The sequence below is a fragment of the Ranitomeya variabilis genome, chromosome 1, assembly GCF_051348905.1.
Source record: "Ranitomeya variabilis isolate aRanVar5 chromosome 1, aRanVar5.hap1, whole genome shotgun sequence".
NCBI classification, from domain to species: Eukaryota; Metazoa; Chordata; class Amphibia; order Anura; family Dendrobatidae; genus Ranitomeya; species Ranitomeya variabilis.
This window is the reverse complement of record NC_135232.1, coordinates 992291507-992309880: the sequence shown is the minus strand read 5'-3', so window position 1 is coordinate 992309880 and position 18374 is coordinate 992291507. Positions and strand designations below refer to the sequence as shown.

At 40.3% G+C, this 18374-nt stretch overlaps 1 protein-coding gene across 3 annotated transcripts in view; it reads right to left on the bottom strand.

The window, feature by feature from the left end:
• The window catches only part of TLL1 (tolloid like 1), a 224192-nt gene that overhangs the window by 80127 nt on the left and 125691 nt on the right, over positions 1-18374 (bottom strand). For all 3 annotated transcript variants that reach the window (XM_077279466.1, XM_077279467.1, XM_077279468.1), the window contains 3 exons: positions 5076-5156; positions 4810-4962; positions 1578-1695 (listed from right to left, as the gene is read on the bottom strand). In XM_077279466.1, coding sequence (XP_077135581.1) covers positions 1578-1695; positions 4810-4962; positions 5076-5156 — 352 coding nt within the window. The remainder of the gene's footprint in view (positions 1-1577; positions 1696-4809; positions 4963-5075; positions 5157-18374) is intronic.

Here is an 18374-nt window from a genome sequence, read left to right as displayed (position 1 = left end):
CTGCAGTCGATATTACAGTTCCTGGATGACCCTCAGACCATTTGTAGAGAAGAAGGCCACAGTACTCCAAACGTTAGGTATTTATTTACTATGACACAAACATATTATCCATGTTTAGAGCATAATTGGAGTTCTGTCATTTTTGTTGCTACATAAAAGGAGTTAGTGAAAAAATACATTTATTCTGCTTGGACAACTCTGCTGAATGACAAAAGACCATGCTACAATGTCAGATTAACATTTCCTTGAAAATAAGTATTTTATGCATGATATTAAAGAAGCCCTTTCATCAAAATTTTTCTCTTAATATATTGCAATCATCATAATATATACCACTGTGTACTTACAATTGCTCATTTTGCCCTCCTACCCAGCTTTTCCATTAGATCTAGAACATCACGTGATTAAAAACTGACTAACTGAATCCTTCTAATCTCTAAGTAGAAACTGGAGGTCAATTTTCTCTTCACAAGTCATGAGTCACAAAAGTCTATGGCAAGAGGGAGGGGTGAAGTAGGTTGGTCATAAGTTGAGAGGAATAATTCATGCAGGGACTAAAAAATTCCTGTTTCTACGTAAAGCAGAGAAAAGAGAATAAATAGCTGGGTAGAAAGGCAAAATGAGCAATTGTAAGTACACAGTGCTGTATAATATGAGAATTACAATGTATTAAGAGAATAAAAACTTTGATGGGAATAATTTTTTTTTTTAAATAAGCATTTGAGGAGTCCAGCTCCATGTTACTATCAGGACTGTATAGCCATTCTGATTTGAATTTTCTAAGTACAACAGCTTCATCAGGTCGAATAGATCTTTTAATAATGTAGGCTGTTTACATTGTAAAATCTACTGCTCTCAGTGTTACAACTGGCTTTGCAAAAGTAAGGGATATTATAAAATAAAGACATAATCATTACTTACCTTTTGAATATTCTGATACTCCAGAGGTGACTGCTAGTCATGCAATGACGACATCTCATCCATGATTTACGAGATCACTACATCCAAATACTAGTTATAGACACTTGATTCCAGCTCACCCAGTTGCTCTATGCTTATCCACCTGGAGCTCAGACACTGGCCTCACATGAAGGATAATAGAAAAAAATTGGAGTCCGGCTCAACAGGACTGGACTTTCTTTTTTTTTTCAAAACAAAATATGGTGCATACAAAAGAAAAATGTACATGGTCGACATGACCCAGTTGACGCGTTTCGACTGCACAAGGCAGTCTTACTCATTTTTTTCTATTATCCAAATACTAGCCTTAGTTTTCATGTGCCATACAGGCAAAAGTTACTGCTGAAGCCAGAGATTGGTGCACGTGAATCATGGACTGGAAGTTGTAATGGCAAGACTAGAAGGAACCAGTGAAATGGCACATCTGGAGTGACAGAGGGTTCAATGGGCACGTAAAAAAACTGTTGGCATCCGTTGTCAGATGTAAGAACATCATTTAGCGCATTTTTGCTTGTATGAATAATCAAGGTTGTAACAGTGTATATTGATATGCGTTTTTTTGACCAGTATAAATAAAAATACAAAAAAAAAATTTCATAAAAAGGCATCTTCCTTACCCACAAGGCCTATATGTAAACATAATGTAGCTTAATTCATCGGTACGCTCTATAAAGGTTACACAGGTGTGTTTTTCCCAGTGTCTCATGGCCTGCTTGAACATGGCTCTCTGACTTCCTAGAGGAAATGTAAGATGGAGTAAAAAAAAAAAGAGCAATTTTATACAAGACATGTTCTAAAAGCAAGGATGAGTAAGTAACACAAGACAGCTAAAATTTTACATTATAGCCAATAAATATACTAGGCACATTATACATTACGCCTTAGAATACACAAAGATTACAACGTCTGACTGTTCTACAAATACAAATCTAGAAGCTGGCAGACAAATATATTGTTTGTACATGTGTACAGTAATTTTTGCAGCAGTAAGTAATGGTCATTGCCATAAGGCCGGCACAAACATTTGAGAGACGCTGTGGAGTGGGAACAATAGTATAGAAATTCTATTATGATGTGCAGGCACTACAATTTAGCCTACACTATTGTGAGCCATATCTGTAAGGTCGCATTCACACGTCAGTATTTGGTCCGTATTTTTCATCAGTGTTTGTATATCAAAACCAGGAGTGGAACTTATAGAGAAAAAAAAACTATTTGACACCTGTTCTGTGGTTTGGAGACATTCCTGGATTTGGTATAGAAATACTGATCAAAAATACTGATGTGTGAATAAAGCCTAAGATGGCTTTCTGCATTACAATTTGAAAGAACCAAGATGGCATGAGGGTAAGGCAAGACGAAGAGGCTAGGACGCAGCTGTGGTGAAGCCACGATGTGGGAGAAAATTAGAGTACCAATTATAACTGCTGTTTCATGATTAACCCATTAGAGCAAAAATACATTTATGTGAGCTCTGGGGTCACCGTGTGGAGGAAGTTCAGGAGCTGATCTCCCTCCACATGACATATATGCTGGCATCTGTCTTAAACAACACGGAGCAGAGCTGAGCTTTGATTGCTGCTGGTAACCATTTTGATGCCTATATCTCAATATTGTGGTATTGCAAGCGATCAGTCTATTGTAGGTTCAAATAACCTAGAAACTTTATAAAAAATGGCTGGTGAGCAAAGGCATTAACAAGTAGTATGTTGATTTTGTAGGAGAATAGCAGATAAATATAAAAAAAAAGAACACACACACACATGGAAATTACAATATTCTGCATAGTTTTGAGGGTGAATCAGATATTCGCCTAAAACCTCAAGCAACTGCATGTTAATCACAAAAGAGAAGTGGTTAGTTGCCACTATATGTCATGGCCGCGCCACGGCCAATGTTTCTGGCCGGCCTTAAGCTGGTCATACACATTAGGTTGAGGTCAGTCGAATGACCCTTCAGCCGACTTTTTTTTGCCGACAGCCATCTCTGCCGAATCTCCCATATACATGATCACTCTTTTGAACCAGTCCTCCTGTGTTCTCTCTATGAGAAAGCTGCAAGCTGACATGTCGACTGGTGACTTATCTCAGAGAGAACACTGCGATCAGCAGTCCAAATCGGACATGTGCCATCAACATCTCTCCCGACCATCAGTTGTCCATGCACATTATGACATCTAGTGGCCATACAGCCCCCATACACATTAGAGCATCAATCAAACTCGTTGATATTGGCGGGTTTGGACGACATTAGTCTAATGAGTATGGAAACCTTTACTTTCATTAGTGCTACTGTAGGTCTGGGAACTTCAAGAACACAGTGTTGGGACTACAATCTCAGAACCATCCATAGGCATGGTTACACTTTGCTAAATGTGTCTGTTTCACTGATTCGCTGAGCGCATGGGGACCTATGAACAGATTCAGTGTGCTTGCCAAAAAAATGAACAGCGCGCAAGTGTCAGTCTTATAGCCAAATAATTTGCTGAGGCAAAGTTCCATAATTAAAACTTTGGAATTGCACTCTCTGAATCTTTTAGGCTACCAAAATACAGTTATGTCACCTTCTCAGCTACATATAAATGTACACATGGGTATATAAACTTGCACACACATTTTTTTTTTTATTTTAAGAATGTTTTCTCTAGAATTATGTTCTGATCTCCAGTGTGGATTAGTATGCAGTTTAATGTTCACCACGTGCTTAAAGAGGCTGAATTCTGTTGTAGGATTAATGATACCAGAATAGATTCCCTCTTAACCTTCATCTTGGCCACACAGAGGCATGAGCAGAGTTCCATGTATACAATCATTGTATTACTCGAGCCAAAAAGGATATAATGATGACAATAAACATATCTTCTTCAAAAATAAAGAAGTATTTTAGTATGTTTCTTTTTTTTCTTTAGTTTTGATTGTATGGTTGCTGTAACTTGTTTTTTAGGATAGTTCAAGATTAGATCCACATCAATAAAGAGAACAGTCTATATACTTGAGAGGGAGCATAAAGAATCACTCCCACTAAACTATTTTTTCCATAAACCTGACGAAATGTATATGTAATGTAAGTGCGTTAATAAACTCAGCAAATTGCAGTCTTCCTCCAATTTCCAGTGCCGGTATAACCACTGATCGGTAAACTTTCACCAGTCGGCGGATGTTTAAATGTCTGTTTACACAAACCAAAGTAAACAATGCATACTGAGTGATCTATACTAGGTTACAACATATTTGGCAAGGCGAGTCCTGTTTACACAGGATGATGCACCGCTAAGAACGATGATATTTTGTGCTGCACAAAAGATCATTTCAGCTGATGAACAAGCATTTTAAATCATTCATCGGGTGATTGGTAGCCTGTTTGCACAGCAAGATAATTGTGAAATGAGAATGTTTATCAATGTTGGTTCATTATTATCTTGCAGTGTAACTGCCCCTTAGGCCACATATAATGAACCTCTACTGACCACTTTCTCTCTTTTCTATCCTCCACAAAAGGAACACTTGACTCATCTGAGCGCTCCTTTGTCCTCTATGAGAGACACTGAGACTCCTCTGGCAGCGGCTTATTTCCAGTGAGAAGAAAAGGACCCTTGTGTCATCAGGAAGGTCTCTTCTGTACCCCAGCATCATTTGTCATGGGAAAGGAAGGAGGTCCCCATGTACTGTACTTACGTTGGCTTTCAGACAACCACGCTGATATCATCAGATGTTGACAACTTTAGTCTAATGTGTATGGGGACCTTTAATGTTGAATAATGGAGAAAATACAATGGGGTAACACTTTCCCCACAATGCTTTGATCTCTATAATAATAAACCATGTGTATTAACAAAAGAGTGCATCTTACCAGTGAAGTTGCCTCCAATAGTATATGGAATAACTCCCCCAGGCCATATTCTTTCTGTTCGTGATGTAGCAGCTCTGGGAATTCTTCTCTTCTCATTTTTCCCTGAGGTTTTCAGATTTGCTTTTTCACCAGTTGCATTTATGGGCTCATATCCTGTGAATTGAAATATCCATGTGTTAAACAGAATGAGTGTGTTTGGCACTATTAATGTGGCTTTAAAATACTATCATGCTGCTTTAAAAGGCTTATATAAATAGTTGGAATACCAGAGCCAAATCTTCTTATCCTGTCTATAAGCTGATAGAGTGCTCCTCTTTTTTTTGAAAGATCATGTTCTTCAAGGCCACCTTGAAAACATAAGAAAATATGTTACTTGTGATCATCAACATTATCGCTAAACTACAAAAGCTATACACTAGACTTATAAGGAAAGCTTGCTTAGCTCAAGTCATTTTTAATCTGATTTCTAGAGTCTTAGCCAAGAACTCTTGCTTTTTTTTTTCATACCACTAAACAAGTCACGACAATGACATCATCAAATTATTATCTAAAGTGTCTCTGCTCCTTGGGACCTTCACATCTTTTGTGAAATATTGATTGTCAGCCAGACGAACTGCTTTTATCTAGATTGTATACTGCTGACTGTTTTCATCTTCTGGTAATTAATTTTTCCCCAACAAAAGACTATTAAGCTATCTTAAAAAAAGGACACCCAAAACTGCAGTGAACAAACATTTTTTTAAAACATTTATTGGGTTTGAAATGGATCTTAAAAACCACATCCTTAAATCACACTAGAACAGCAAGCGGTGTGGTGTCTTGTAATAAGATCTCAGAGGCATTCCTGCATTGCGTTATAATCAATAGCACCGAGCTTCTCAGATACAACTAAAACGCCAACAAAGGAAAACACAGATATTGTTTACTCTATAAATTAACAAAAATGGGTCAAGAAAAATATCTAGAAACAGCAATAATGGATTCTAGTCTGCACAGTCCAATTATTCTTCCACAAGTAATGGAATGGAACTCACAAAACAATAAGGTTTATAAGATCTGGCAAACATGATAATGGCCATGTAAAAATGAAAGGTGGGGGAGAATACAAAAATAAGTGAGAAAGTAATCTTGACTTATCCCAAAGATATCTTAAACTGCAATTTTCTTTTTGCCTAAAAGTGGACATACACACTAGTTAGCAAGACTAAACAACTGTTAGGCACCAAATTTGAAGATAATTGGACAATAGCCTCACATGTATAAATACTAGGCAATATTACATATATTTGCTACCAAAAAGGGAAAATATATCAACTTATTCACAGGCATAACTAAATATATATATATATAGTATGGGGGGGGATTTAACCTTTTGGAAATTTCTATAGTTCTGAAATGCTTACTAATAAAACATGGTCTGATGGTCATCCAAATCACAATTATAGACCACCTAAGTAAAATAACATATGTAGCAAAGGCTAGGGTTAAATCCTAGCTCTAAAGGCTATGATTATTTGCATCTAGCTGGCTCTGCATATAACCAGGCTAGCTGATTATCCTAATCAGTCAGCTGGGGGAAGATGACCATACTGGATGTGCCTTGGAGCTGAAGAGAGACAAGATAGAATCTCTTTAGAAGAAGAGTCTGCCCAGGCTGTAAACACAAAACTTCAAGTATAACTGGTATTATTGGGCCTAGTGGCCAGTGTAAAAATTTCAAAACTTCTAATATTTTTTTTTGTTTCAGCGATAGAAGGAGTGCTTACATTTCCGTGCACTAAAGGCCTGATATATGCATTACATACACACTTGTTGAGTGTGAAAATTGATTCAAGACAATTAGCTAAAGGGTAGGTGAGAAGCGCAGATTACAGAAGAATGGAACAAGGTGCTAGAGTCCCCATTACATGGTTTTCCTGCTATGAGCAATAAGCTTTCATTTATTCATCAATGCTATTTGTCTGCTCAACAATTACATACATTTTTTATATGGAAAAGAGAATGAAAACACAACTATCATGTATTAAAAAGAAAATACTGCCATCATATAAACCTGACAAACAATGAGTAATTGTCTGATTTCCTCTAAGTTAAAACATTATGCCAGTTAACTATTAAAAAAGTCATTAAACCAGATTACTTTTCCTCCTCACACTATGGAATGTTCCGAACACGGACAGTGCAACTCTGTGAGATTAGTTTGCTTGTGCTGGTCTAGAATTGTAACTTAGATAACATTTACACTGGCCAATAATCGGGAACGAGCATTCCTAGAAACAGGCTATTAATCTCTGGGTGAATGAGCAAAACGCTCTTTTATAAGGTGAAATGATTTTTAAGTTTACTTAAAAATCATTATTCTTGAGAGCAGATTGTTTTGTGTAGACAGGACATGTGCTGCCGAGAAGAACAGTAATTTGATTGCACTATGCACATAAATTAACAATCGTTCTGTTCACATGAAAAAGTACGACCAACCTGTTTAACCAAGCTATTAAACAACTGCTTTGTAATAAATGTGGCCTTACATTTCTTGCAACTATACAGAGAATTAGCAAGGATGAAAAATTACAGCTGTTTTGAGCACAGCTAGATCACATTGGCTCAAGAGTATTTCTGAACCTAACAAATTCAATTACGAATAAAAACATATAGAGATAATGCGATTTTATGAGGTCACACATTTCTTGCCCTAACAAATGTGATTCCTTAGACATTTTATACCTTAAATATTTGCTGAGAAAACAGCAGCCATAAAAGACCAATGACTTCTCTGAACCATTTTTCAGCACAGAAATGAAATCTCGGAACTGGTGTCTCGCCTGTCAATCAATCTTATAGAGATAATTCAGTAGAACAACAGCACACAACTGTTAATTTTGGGAAAATATGTGTGCAGTGTTCTGGGAATTTCTAGCGACTACAAAATAATAATTCTCACAGGCGTGTTTTTTTGTCTACAAAAAAAAAAAAGTCACCGCATTCTTGATAGCAAAAGCATTCAAGTCATCCAAGGTTTCATGTGTTTTACAGAAGCAGTAGGCTCTATCATTGTACTTGCCTTTCTCTAGTTGTGTAATCCTCACAATTATGTAAGATTTGCTCTAATCAGTCCATTGAATAGTTCAACTACTTTTGGAAAACAAAGACTGTCACAAGTCAGGAGCAGACAGACAAAAGGGGGCCCTGTGCAAGAACAGAATATGGGCCCTTTCCAGTTCTATAGATCATAATACAAAAATCCATCTGCTTTGGAGGTGAAAGTGGGCTCTCTTACCACTTGAACCCCTGAGCAGCAGCATAGGCTGCACCAATGGTATGTCTGCCATGCTACAGTCATTACATATGAGTATGCTAAACAATATAACCCCTAAAGAACATATTTTCATGACGAAGAAGAAACAAGAGGCTGCCAGACATTGCTACTTATCTCAAAGGGAACAAACATCTAACTCAACAAGTCAGATGATTGTTAACCCTCAAACCATGTGGATGACTCAAACATTGTTCCAAAGACTTCCTAGCTTGTCCAAAGGTTGTTTGTGGTACTTTAGCTGGAGTGCTGGAGTGATTCTTGTAACGTAAGGTTCCTGCACCTAAAATTATACTTGCCACCTGCAGTCTTCAGCTCCTCTTAAAGCCATCTTGTGCCCACAACTTCTAAATGATTGAAAGGCAGAAGTAATGGTCACAACTTATAAACTTGCATTGAGAGCCAGAACCACTATAGCGAACCGACAGATCATAAACTGCTGGAGACCGACCAGAGCAGCGCTGATAAAAGATGAAGATGACAGGCAAGTATGAGACTAAGGACACGGTACTTACATTAGTAGCACCATTCCAGGGCTGCAATGAAAAAAAAAAATACTGGAGTGGTGTTTTCAGTGAAGCTGATCTAGATCTTATTCCTGTAAAACCCCTAGCTGTGTTTCCTGCTATAATGTCAGCACCAACCAACAGCAGGAGAAGGATGGTTTGACAAGTCAAAACTGCAGCCTATTCAGTCCGTCAGAGTCAAGCTTCTTGACTTGGATGGAATGAGAAGGAAATAGTCTTAGTTGCCGCTGATTGACTGTAGCCATCACATGACAATCCCCCATCGGGTGTTGATACCGACAATCTGGAGTCAAACACAGCTGCGAGAAGGAAGGCATGGAACTCCTCAGGGAAGTCAGTACAGTTTTTATTCCTTATTTTTATTACACCCCATTAGCCAAATGAGCAGGACAAGAGAAGAGAAATCAAATTCTCACACATTCTCCTGACCACTTCCTGTTGAATACAGGCCGTCAATGATGATTCCGTTAGGTCTAGAAGCTTTTCTGCTAACAGATTATGAGAAATACAAATTTCTTGTTTCTTCCCTGTCAGTAGATATCAAATAATGTATAATGGAAGGTGAATAAAAATCCTTTTACAGAAGAATTGATTTATTATAAAAGGCAAAGTTATGACATTTTTCTTAAAAAAAGGTAAATCTGTGCTTTATAATAATACATCAGGGTCAGACTGCCATCTAAAAATTTTGGCAAATTCTGATGGACAAGTGTAGGCAATAGGCAACTCCTGGTCTGAATTTCAACCCGTTTGCTGAATCTTTTTTTTTTTTTTTTTAAAGCATTTAAAAATTTAGGAGGCTTATGTATTTATTGACCTTTATGAAAGCAATTATACCTGGAAATCAATGAGGAGTCCACATGTATTCCTCGTAACTAGTATATGATATAATTAGTTCTGGCAGGAAAATGACAAAGTTGTAATTGCTACATAAGAGTATGCTACCATGAGTGAAGGTATCATTATACACTTAATAATGGGTCTATCAAAGGGAATAATCATGCATCATCAAAAGTGTTCTATCATTAAGATAGCATTCATGTAGGTGAAAGTGTCAGCCAAAAACTATTAAAAAAATTACAGTATATTCTCTTTAAGATGTGACTTGCTCTAGGTTCCTTCATTACGCAAAGTATGTATTTAAATGTTTACTTTTTTTTTTTACTTAGAAATAAAAAAAAAAATTAATCTATTTTTAATTCCACTATAAAGCTGTCCTTTAGATTTAGATTTATGTATCTTGCTTCTTAGGGTTCCTTTAGATATAAGGGAATGAATGTTTCTCTGTTTCCCAATTATTGGCAATTCTAAACAGGCTAGCAATTACACCATGAACAAGCAAAATTATTTGTTCGTCGGGCGAGATTTTTACGCAAGCTTACAAACAATAGTTCTTGACATTATGTCATCCTTTCTAAACAGGACAAGTGATACCAAGAACATGCATGACCATTTAATTTTTTTTACTATTGGCCCAAGAACTAATAGGCAGATAGTAGCTTCCATTGATGTCACACAGACAGAGCAGCAGCTTCTCTTTCATTCTGCTCTGTTGACAGGATATGAGAGCCAATGTCACACTGATAGATAGCTGGCTACCCGCTGCTTAACTGCAGGAGCCAGTTGTCAACCAGCACTACAATGGTAGTCACACAACATTGACAAAGCAGTTTGGAAGTAGCTGAATCACTGGCAGGAGCGGTCGGTGACTACTCTTAGTCGATACTGGGTGGAACAGGCAGGTAGATGCCTTTGTCTGTACTACCATCACGTTAGTTTTTAGGCCCATGGCAACAAATATAAAATAGTCCTGGACAACTCCTTTAAAAATTGTTTTGTATATAGAAGTGCAGACAGCTGGTCTAAACAAACATATAGCTAATCAGATGTCAATTAACGTCCCAAGTCGTCTAGCTTAAGTGGGTCCGGAGGCAAGCTTCACAATCCTAACACAACCCATTGCAATAACACCTCATACCCCAGCTGAGGCATTTGGAATAATTTTTCACCTAATAGAGCGATGAGCAGAGAGGCAGAAGTATATGTATTAGCAGGCGACACTGTTCTGTTTTGTTCTAGACATACAGTGCCTTGCGAAAATATTCGGCTCCCTGGAACTTTTCAAACTTTTCCCACATATCATGCTTCAAACATAAAGATACCCAGTCTTTTGGTGAAGACTCAACAAGTGGAACACAATTGTGAAGTTGAACGAAATTTATTGGTTATTTTAAATTTTTATGGAAATTCAAAAACTAAAAAGTGGGGTGTGCAATATTATTCGGCCCCTTTACTTTCAGTGCAGCAACCTCACTCTAGAAGTTCATTGTGGATCTCTGAACGATCCAATGTTGACCTAAATGCCTAATAATGATAAATATAATCCACCTGTGTGTAATCAAGTCTCCGTATAAATGTACCTGCTCTGTGATAGTCTCAGGGTTCTGCTTGAAGCACAGAGAGAATCATGAAGACCAAGGAAAACAACAGGCAGGTCTGTGATACTGTTGTGGAGAAGTTTAAAGCCGGATTTCGATACAAAATAATTTCCAAAACTTTAAACATCCCAAGGAGCACTGTGGAAGCAATCATTTTGAAATGGAAAGCGTATCATACCACTGCAAATCTACCAAGACCTGGCCGTCCCTCTAAACTTTCATCTCAAACAAGGAGAAGACTGATCAGAGATGCAGCCAAGAGGCCCATGATCACTCTGGATGAACTGCAGAGATCTACAGCTGAGGTGGGACAGTCTGTCCATAGGACAACAATCCATCGTACACTGCACAAATCTGGCCTTTATGGAAGAGTGGCAAGAAGAAAGCCATTTCTCAAAGATATCCATAAAAAATGTGGTTTAAAGTTTGCAACAAGCCACCTGGGAGACACCCCAAACATGTGGAAGAAGGTGCTCTGGTCAGATGAAACCAAAATCGAACTTTTTGGCAACAATACCAAACGATATGTTTGGCGTAAAGGCAACACAGCTCATCACCCTGAACACACCAACCCCACTGTCAAACATGGTGGTGGCAGCATCATGGTTTGGGCCTGCTTTTATTCAGCAGGGACAGGGAAGATGGCTAAAATTGATGGGAAGATGGATGGAGCCAAATACAGGAGCATTCTTGAAGAAAAGCTGTTGGAGTCTGCAAAAAACCTGAGACTGGGACGGAGATTTGTCTTCCAACAAGACAATGATCCCAAACAAAGCAAAATCTACAATGGAATGGTTCACAAATAAACATATCCAGGTGTTAGAATGGCCAAGTCAAAGTCCAGACCTCAATCCAATTGAGAATCTGTGGAAAGAGCTGAAAACTGCTGTTCACAAATGATCTCCATCAAACCTCACTTGAGCTCGAGCTGTTTGCCAAGGAAGAATGGGCAAGAATTTCAGTCTCTTGATGTACAAAACTGATAGAGACATACCCAAAGCAACTTGCAGCTGTAAGCTGTTATGATCCGGTGACCTTGGAGCCGCATGAAACTTTCTCTGGAGTAGGTGGAAACTATACTGACCGCAGATCCTGAACTAACACCGCAACTAGAAGTAGCCGTGGGGTGTGCCTAACAAACCCTAGACACCTCGACACAGCCGGAGGACTAAATACCCCTATAGATGGAAAAAGGAATACTACCTTGCCTCAGAGCAGAACCCCAAAGGATAGGCAGCCCCCACGAATATTGACTGTGAGTAGGAGAAGAAAAGACACACGCAGGCAGAAAACAAGATTTAGCAAAAGAGGCCACTCTAGCTAAATAGGAAAGGATAGGACAGAATACTAGGCGGTCAATATTAAAACCCTTCAAAAAATATCCACAGCAGATAATAAAAAAAATTCCACAATCTAACTAAAGACGTGGAATGAATATCTGCAACCCCAGAGAATCCAACAAGACTGAGAAAATACTGACACAATCTAAGCTGGACAAGAAAACACAAAAGAATAGCACTGAATCATGAAGCACACAGCATGTGTGCCACAGAAAAAAAAACCAGACACTTATCCTTGCTGATTTGGCAGAAAGGCAGGAGGAACCAGGCAGAGGTCCAACACCTCCCAACAACAATTGACAACTGGCAAGGACTAATGAATCCTGCACACCTAAATACCCCAGTCAGAACTGCAATCAGCAGAAACACCTGACCAGGACTGCAACTCAGGGACAACTGCATTACCACCTACCACCACCGGAGGGAACCCAAAAGCAGAATTCACAACAGTACCCCCCCCCCCTTGAGGAGGGGGTCACCGAACCCTCACCAGCGCCCCCAGGCCGATCAGGACGAGCCAGATGAAAGGCACGGACCAAATCAGCAGCATGGACATCAGAAGCAAAAACCCAAGAATTATCCTCCTGGCCATAACCCTTCCATTTGACAAGGTACTGAAGCCTCCGCCTCGAAAAACGAGAATCCAAAATCTTCTCAACCATATACTCCAACTCCCCATCAACCAACACAGGGGCCGGAGGATCAACAAAGGGAACAACGGGCACCACATATTTCCGCAATAAAGATCTATGGAAGACATTATGGATAGCAAAAGAGGCCAGAAGCGCCAATCGAAAAGACACCGGATTAATAATCCCAGAAATCCTATAAGGACCAATAAACCGAGGCTTAAACTTAGGGGAAGAAACCTTCATAGGAACATGACGGGAAGACAACCAAACCAGATCCCCAACCCGAAGCCGGGAACCAACACACCGACGACGGTTAGCAAAACGTTGAGCCTCCTCCTGAGACAACACCAAATTGTCCACCACATGAGCCCAAATCTGCTGCAACCTGTCAACCACAGAATCCACACCAGGACAGTCAGAAGGCTCAACCTGCCCAGAAGAAAAACGAGGATGAAAACCAAAATTACAAAAGAAAGGCAAAACCAAAGTAGCTGAACTAGCCCGATTATTAAGGGCAAACTCGGCCAATGGCAAAAAGGCCACCCAATCATCCTGATCAGCAGACACAAAGCATCTCAAATAGGTCTCCAAGGTCTGATTAGTTCGCTCGGTCTGGCCATTTGTCTGAGGATGAAATGCAGAAGAAAAAGACAAATCAATGCCCAGCCTAGCACAAAAGGCCCGCCATAACCTAGAAACAAACTGGGAACCTCTGTCGGACACAATATTCTCCGGAATACCATGCAAACGAACCACATGCTGAAAAAACAACGGAACCAAATCTGAAGAGGAAGGCAATTTAGGCAAAGGCACCAAATGAACCATCTTAGAAAACCGGTCACAAACAACCCAGATAACCGACATCCTCTGGGAAACCGGAAGATCAGAAATAAAATCCATAGAAATATGCGTCCAGGGCCTCTCAGGGACCGGCAATGGCAAAAGTAACCCACTAGCACGGGAACAACAAGGCTTGGCCCGCGCACAAGTCCCACAGGACTGCACAAAAGAACGCACATCACGTGACAAGGAAGGCCACCAAAAGGATCTACCAACCAAATCTCTGGTACCAAAAATACCAGGATGACCAGCCAACACGGAACAGTGAACCTCAGAAATCACTCTACTAGTCCATCTGTCAGGAACAAACAATTTCCCCACAGGACAGCGGTCAGGTCAGTCAGCCTGAAATTCCTGAAGAACCCGCCGTAAATCAGGGGAAATGGCAGAAAGGACCACCCCTTCTTTCAGAATGCCGACCGGTTCAAGGACCTCAGGAGAATCAGGCAAAAAACTCCTAGAAAGGGCATCAGCCTTAATATTCTTAGAACCCGGAAGATACGAAACCATGAAATCAAAACGGGAAAAAAACAAGGACCACCGAGCCGGTCTAGGACTCAGCCGTTTGGCAGACTCGAGGTAAATCAGATTCTTATGATCAGCCAGGACCACAATACGGTGCTTAGCTCCCTCAAGCCAATGTCGCCACTCCTCAAATGCCCACTTCATAGCCAACAACTCCCGATTGCCGACATCATAATTGCGTTCCGCAGGCGAAAACTTGTGGGAGAAGAAGGCACACGGTTTCATCAAGGAAACCACAGAATCCCTCTGAGACAAAACGGCCCCTGCCCCAATCTCAGAGGCGTCAATCTCAACCTGAAACGGAAGGGAAACATCCGGTTGGCGCAACACCGGAGCAGAAGTAAATCGGCGTTTAAGCTCCTGAAAGGCAGAGACAGCCGCAGAGGACCAATTCGCCACATCAGCGCCTTTCTTCGTCAAATCGGTCAAGGGTTTAACCACGCTGGAGAAATTAGCAATGAAACGGCGATAAAAATTTGCAAAACCCAAAAATTTCTGAAGGCTTTTCACGGATGTGGGTTGAATCCAATCATAAATGGCCTGATCCTTAACCGGATCCATCTCCATAGATGAGGGATAAAAAATGAAGCCCAAAAAAGAAACCTTCTGCACCCCAAAGAGGCACTTAGGCCCTTTCACAAACAAAGCATTGTCACGAAGGATCTGAAATACCATCCTGACCTGTTCCACATGAGACTCCCAATCATCGGAAAAAATCTAAATATCGTCCAAATATACAATCAAGAATTTATCAGTATAAGTCCGGAAGATATCATGCATGAAGGATTGAAAAACCGATGGAGCATTAGTGAGCCCGAATGACATCACAAGGTATTCAAAATGGCCTTTGGGCGTATTAAACGCAGTTTTCCATTCATCACCCTGTTTAATACGAACAAGATTATATGCCCCCGAAGGTCAATCTTAGTAAACCACCTAGCCCCCTTAATCCTAGCAAACAAATCAGAAAGCAAAGGTAAAGGGTATCGAAACTTGACCGTGATCTTATTCAAGAGGCGATAATCAATACAAGGTCTCAAGGAGCCATCCTTCTTAGCAACAAAAAAAATCCCGCTCCCAACGGTGAAGAAGATGGCCGAATATGCCCTTTCTCCAAAGACTCCTTAACATAACTCCGCATGGCGGTATGTTCAGGCACAGACAGGTTGAAAAGTCGGCCCTTAGGAAACTTACTGCCTGGAATAAAGTCAATCGCACAATCACAGTCCCTGTGCGGTGGAAGGGAACTGGACTTGGGCTCATCGAATACATCCTGAAAATCAGACAAAAACTCTGGAATTTCAGAAGAGGAAGAAGAGAAGATTGACATCAAAGGAACATCATTATGAACCCCCTGACAACCCCAACTAGTCACAGACATAGTCTTCCAATCCAACACAGGATTATGTACCTGCAACCACGGAAAACCCAGCACGATAACATCATGCAAATTATGCAACACCAGAAATCGACAATCTTCCTGATGGGCTGGCGCCATGTGCATGGTCACCTGTGTCCAAAACTGAGGCTTATTTTTAGCCAAAGGTGTAGCATCAATCCCCCTTAAAGGAATAGGGTTCTGCAAAGGCTGCAAGGGAAAACCACAACGCCTGGCAAACTCAAAATCCATTAAGTTCAAGGCGGCGCCTGAATCCACAAACGCCATGACAGAAAATGATGACAATGAGCAGATCAAGGACACCGATAACAGAAATTTAGGTTGTACAGTACTGATGGTAAATGAACTAGCAATCCTTTTGTCCGCTTAGGGCAGACTGAAATGACATGAGAAGTGTCGCCACAATAATAACACAACCTATTCTGACGTCTGAATCCTTGTCGTTCCGTTCTAGACAAAATCCTATCACACTGCATTGGCTCAGGAATTGGCTCTGAGGACGACGCCACAGCGCGCACAGTTCTACGCTCCCGCAAGCGCCGATCAATCTGAATGGCCAGAGACATAGAATCACTCAGACCGGAAGGCGTGGGAAACCCCACCATAACATCTTTAACGGATTCAGAAAGACCCCTTCTGAAAATTGCCGCCAAAGCATCATCATTCCATTTAGTCAACACAGACCATTTTCTAAATTTCTGACAATACAATTCTGCCGCCTCTTGACCCTGAGACAGGGCCAACAAGGTCTTCACCGCTTGATCCACAGAATTCGGTTCATCATATAATAATCCTAAAGCCTGAAAAAAGGAGTCTTACATTAAGCAAAGCAGGATTCCCAGATTCCAGGGAAAATGCCCAATCCTGTGGATCACCACGCAGCAGGGAGATGACGATTTTAACCTGCTGAATGGAATCACCGGAGGATCGAGGTCTCAAAGCAAAAAACAGTTTACAATTGTTTTTAAAACTCAAAAATTTGGACCTGTCACCAAAAAACAAATCAGGAGTAGGAATCTTCGGTTCTAAAACAGGAGTCTGAACAATATAATCAGAAATACCCTGTACCCTAGCAGCAAGCTGGTCTACACGAGAAGCTAATTCCTGAACATCCATGCTAGCACAAGACTCCTCAGCCACCCATAGATAAAGAGGGAAGAAAAGACAAAACAGACTACAGAAAAAAAAAATGACTCAACACCTTTCTTCCCTTCTGAGATTTAGCTCATTATTGGCCAGTTGTACTGTTATGATCCGGTGACCTTGGAGCCGCATGAAACTTTCTCTGGAGTAGGTGGAAACTATACTGACCGCAGATCCTGAACTAACGCCGCAACTAGAAGTAGCCGTGGGGTGTGCCTAACAAACCCTAGACACCTCGACACAGCCGGAGGACTAAATACCCCTATAGATGGAAATAGGAATACTACCTTGCCTCAGAGCAGAACCCCAAAGGATAGGCAGCCCCCACGAATATTGACTGTGAGTAGGAGAAGAAAGGAGACACGCAGGCAGAAAACAAGATTTAGCAAAAGAGGCCACTCTAGCTAAATAGGAAAGGATAGGACAGAATACTAGGCGGTCAGTATTAAAACCCTTCAAAAAATATCCACAGCAGATAATACAAAAAATTCCACAATCTAACTAAAGACCTGGAATGAATATCTACAACCCCAGAGAATCCAACAAGACTGAGAAAATACTGACACAATCTAAGCTGGACAAGAAAACACAAAAGAATAGCACTGAATCATGAAGCACACAGCATGTGTGCCACAGAAAAAAAAAACAGACACTTATCTTTGCTGATTTGGCAGAAAGGCAGGAGGAACCAGGCAACACCTCCCAACAACAATTGACAACTGTCAAGGACTAATGAATCCTGCACACCTAAATACCCCAGTCAGAACTGCAATCAGCAGAAACACCTGACCAGGACTGCAACTCAGGGACAACTGCATTACCACCTACCACCACTGGAGGGAACCCAAAAGCAGAATTCACAACAGTAAGCGCAACAAAGTGTTAAGTTAAAGGGGCCGAATAATATTGCACGCCCCACTTTTCAGTTTTTGAAATACCACAAAAATTTTAAATAACCAATTCATTTCGTTCAACTTTACAATTGTGTTCCACTTGTTGTTGATTCTTCAGCAAAAATTTACATTTGGTATCTTTATGTTTGAAGCATGATATGTGGGAAAAGGTTGAAAAGTTCCAGTGAGCCGAATACTCTCGCAGGCACTGTATCTTTTACCGCCAGAAGATTGCAGGAGTGAAAGATCACCAGAGCAGTGATATAAAAATGAGAGTTACTAGTTCATTAAAATATACAAAAAATGTCGATTACAGAGGAATTCAAAAGTATAGGAGGCGGAAACAAGTACAATATTGATCAATCACATGTGGACAACAAATTGTGAAATCCCAGTCAAAAAGGAGGCTAATTGTAAAGTGACCATGCACTACAGTATGACACCAAGCTTTATAAGTGACACATCTACAATCCAATAAAATGTAAAAGCATGCATATTTCAAGCCAGAAATAGTT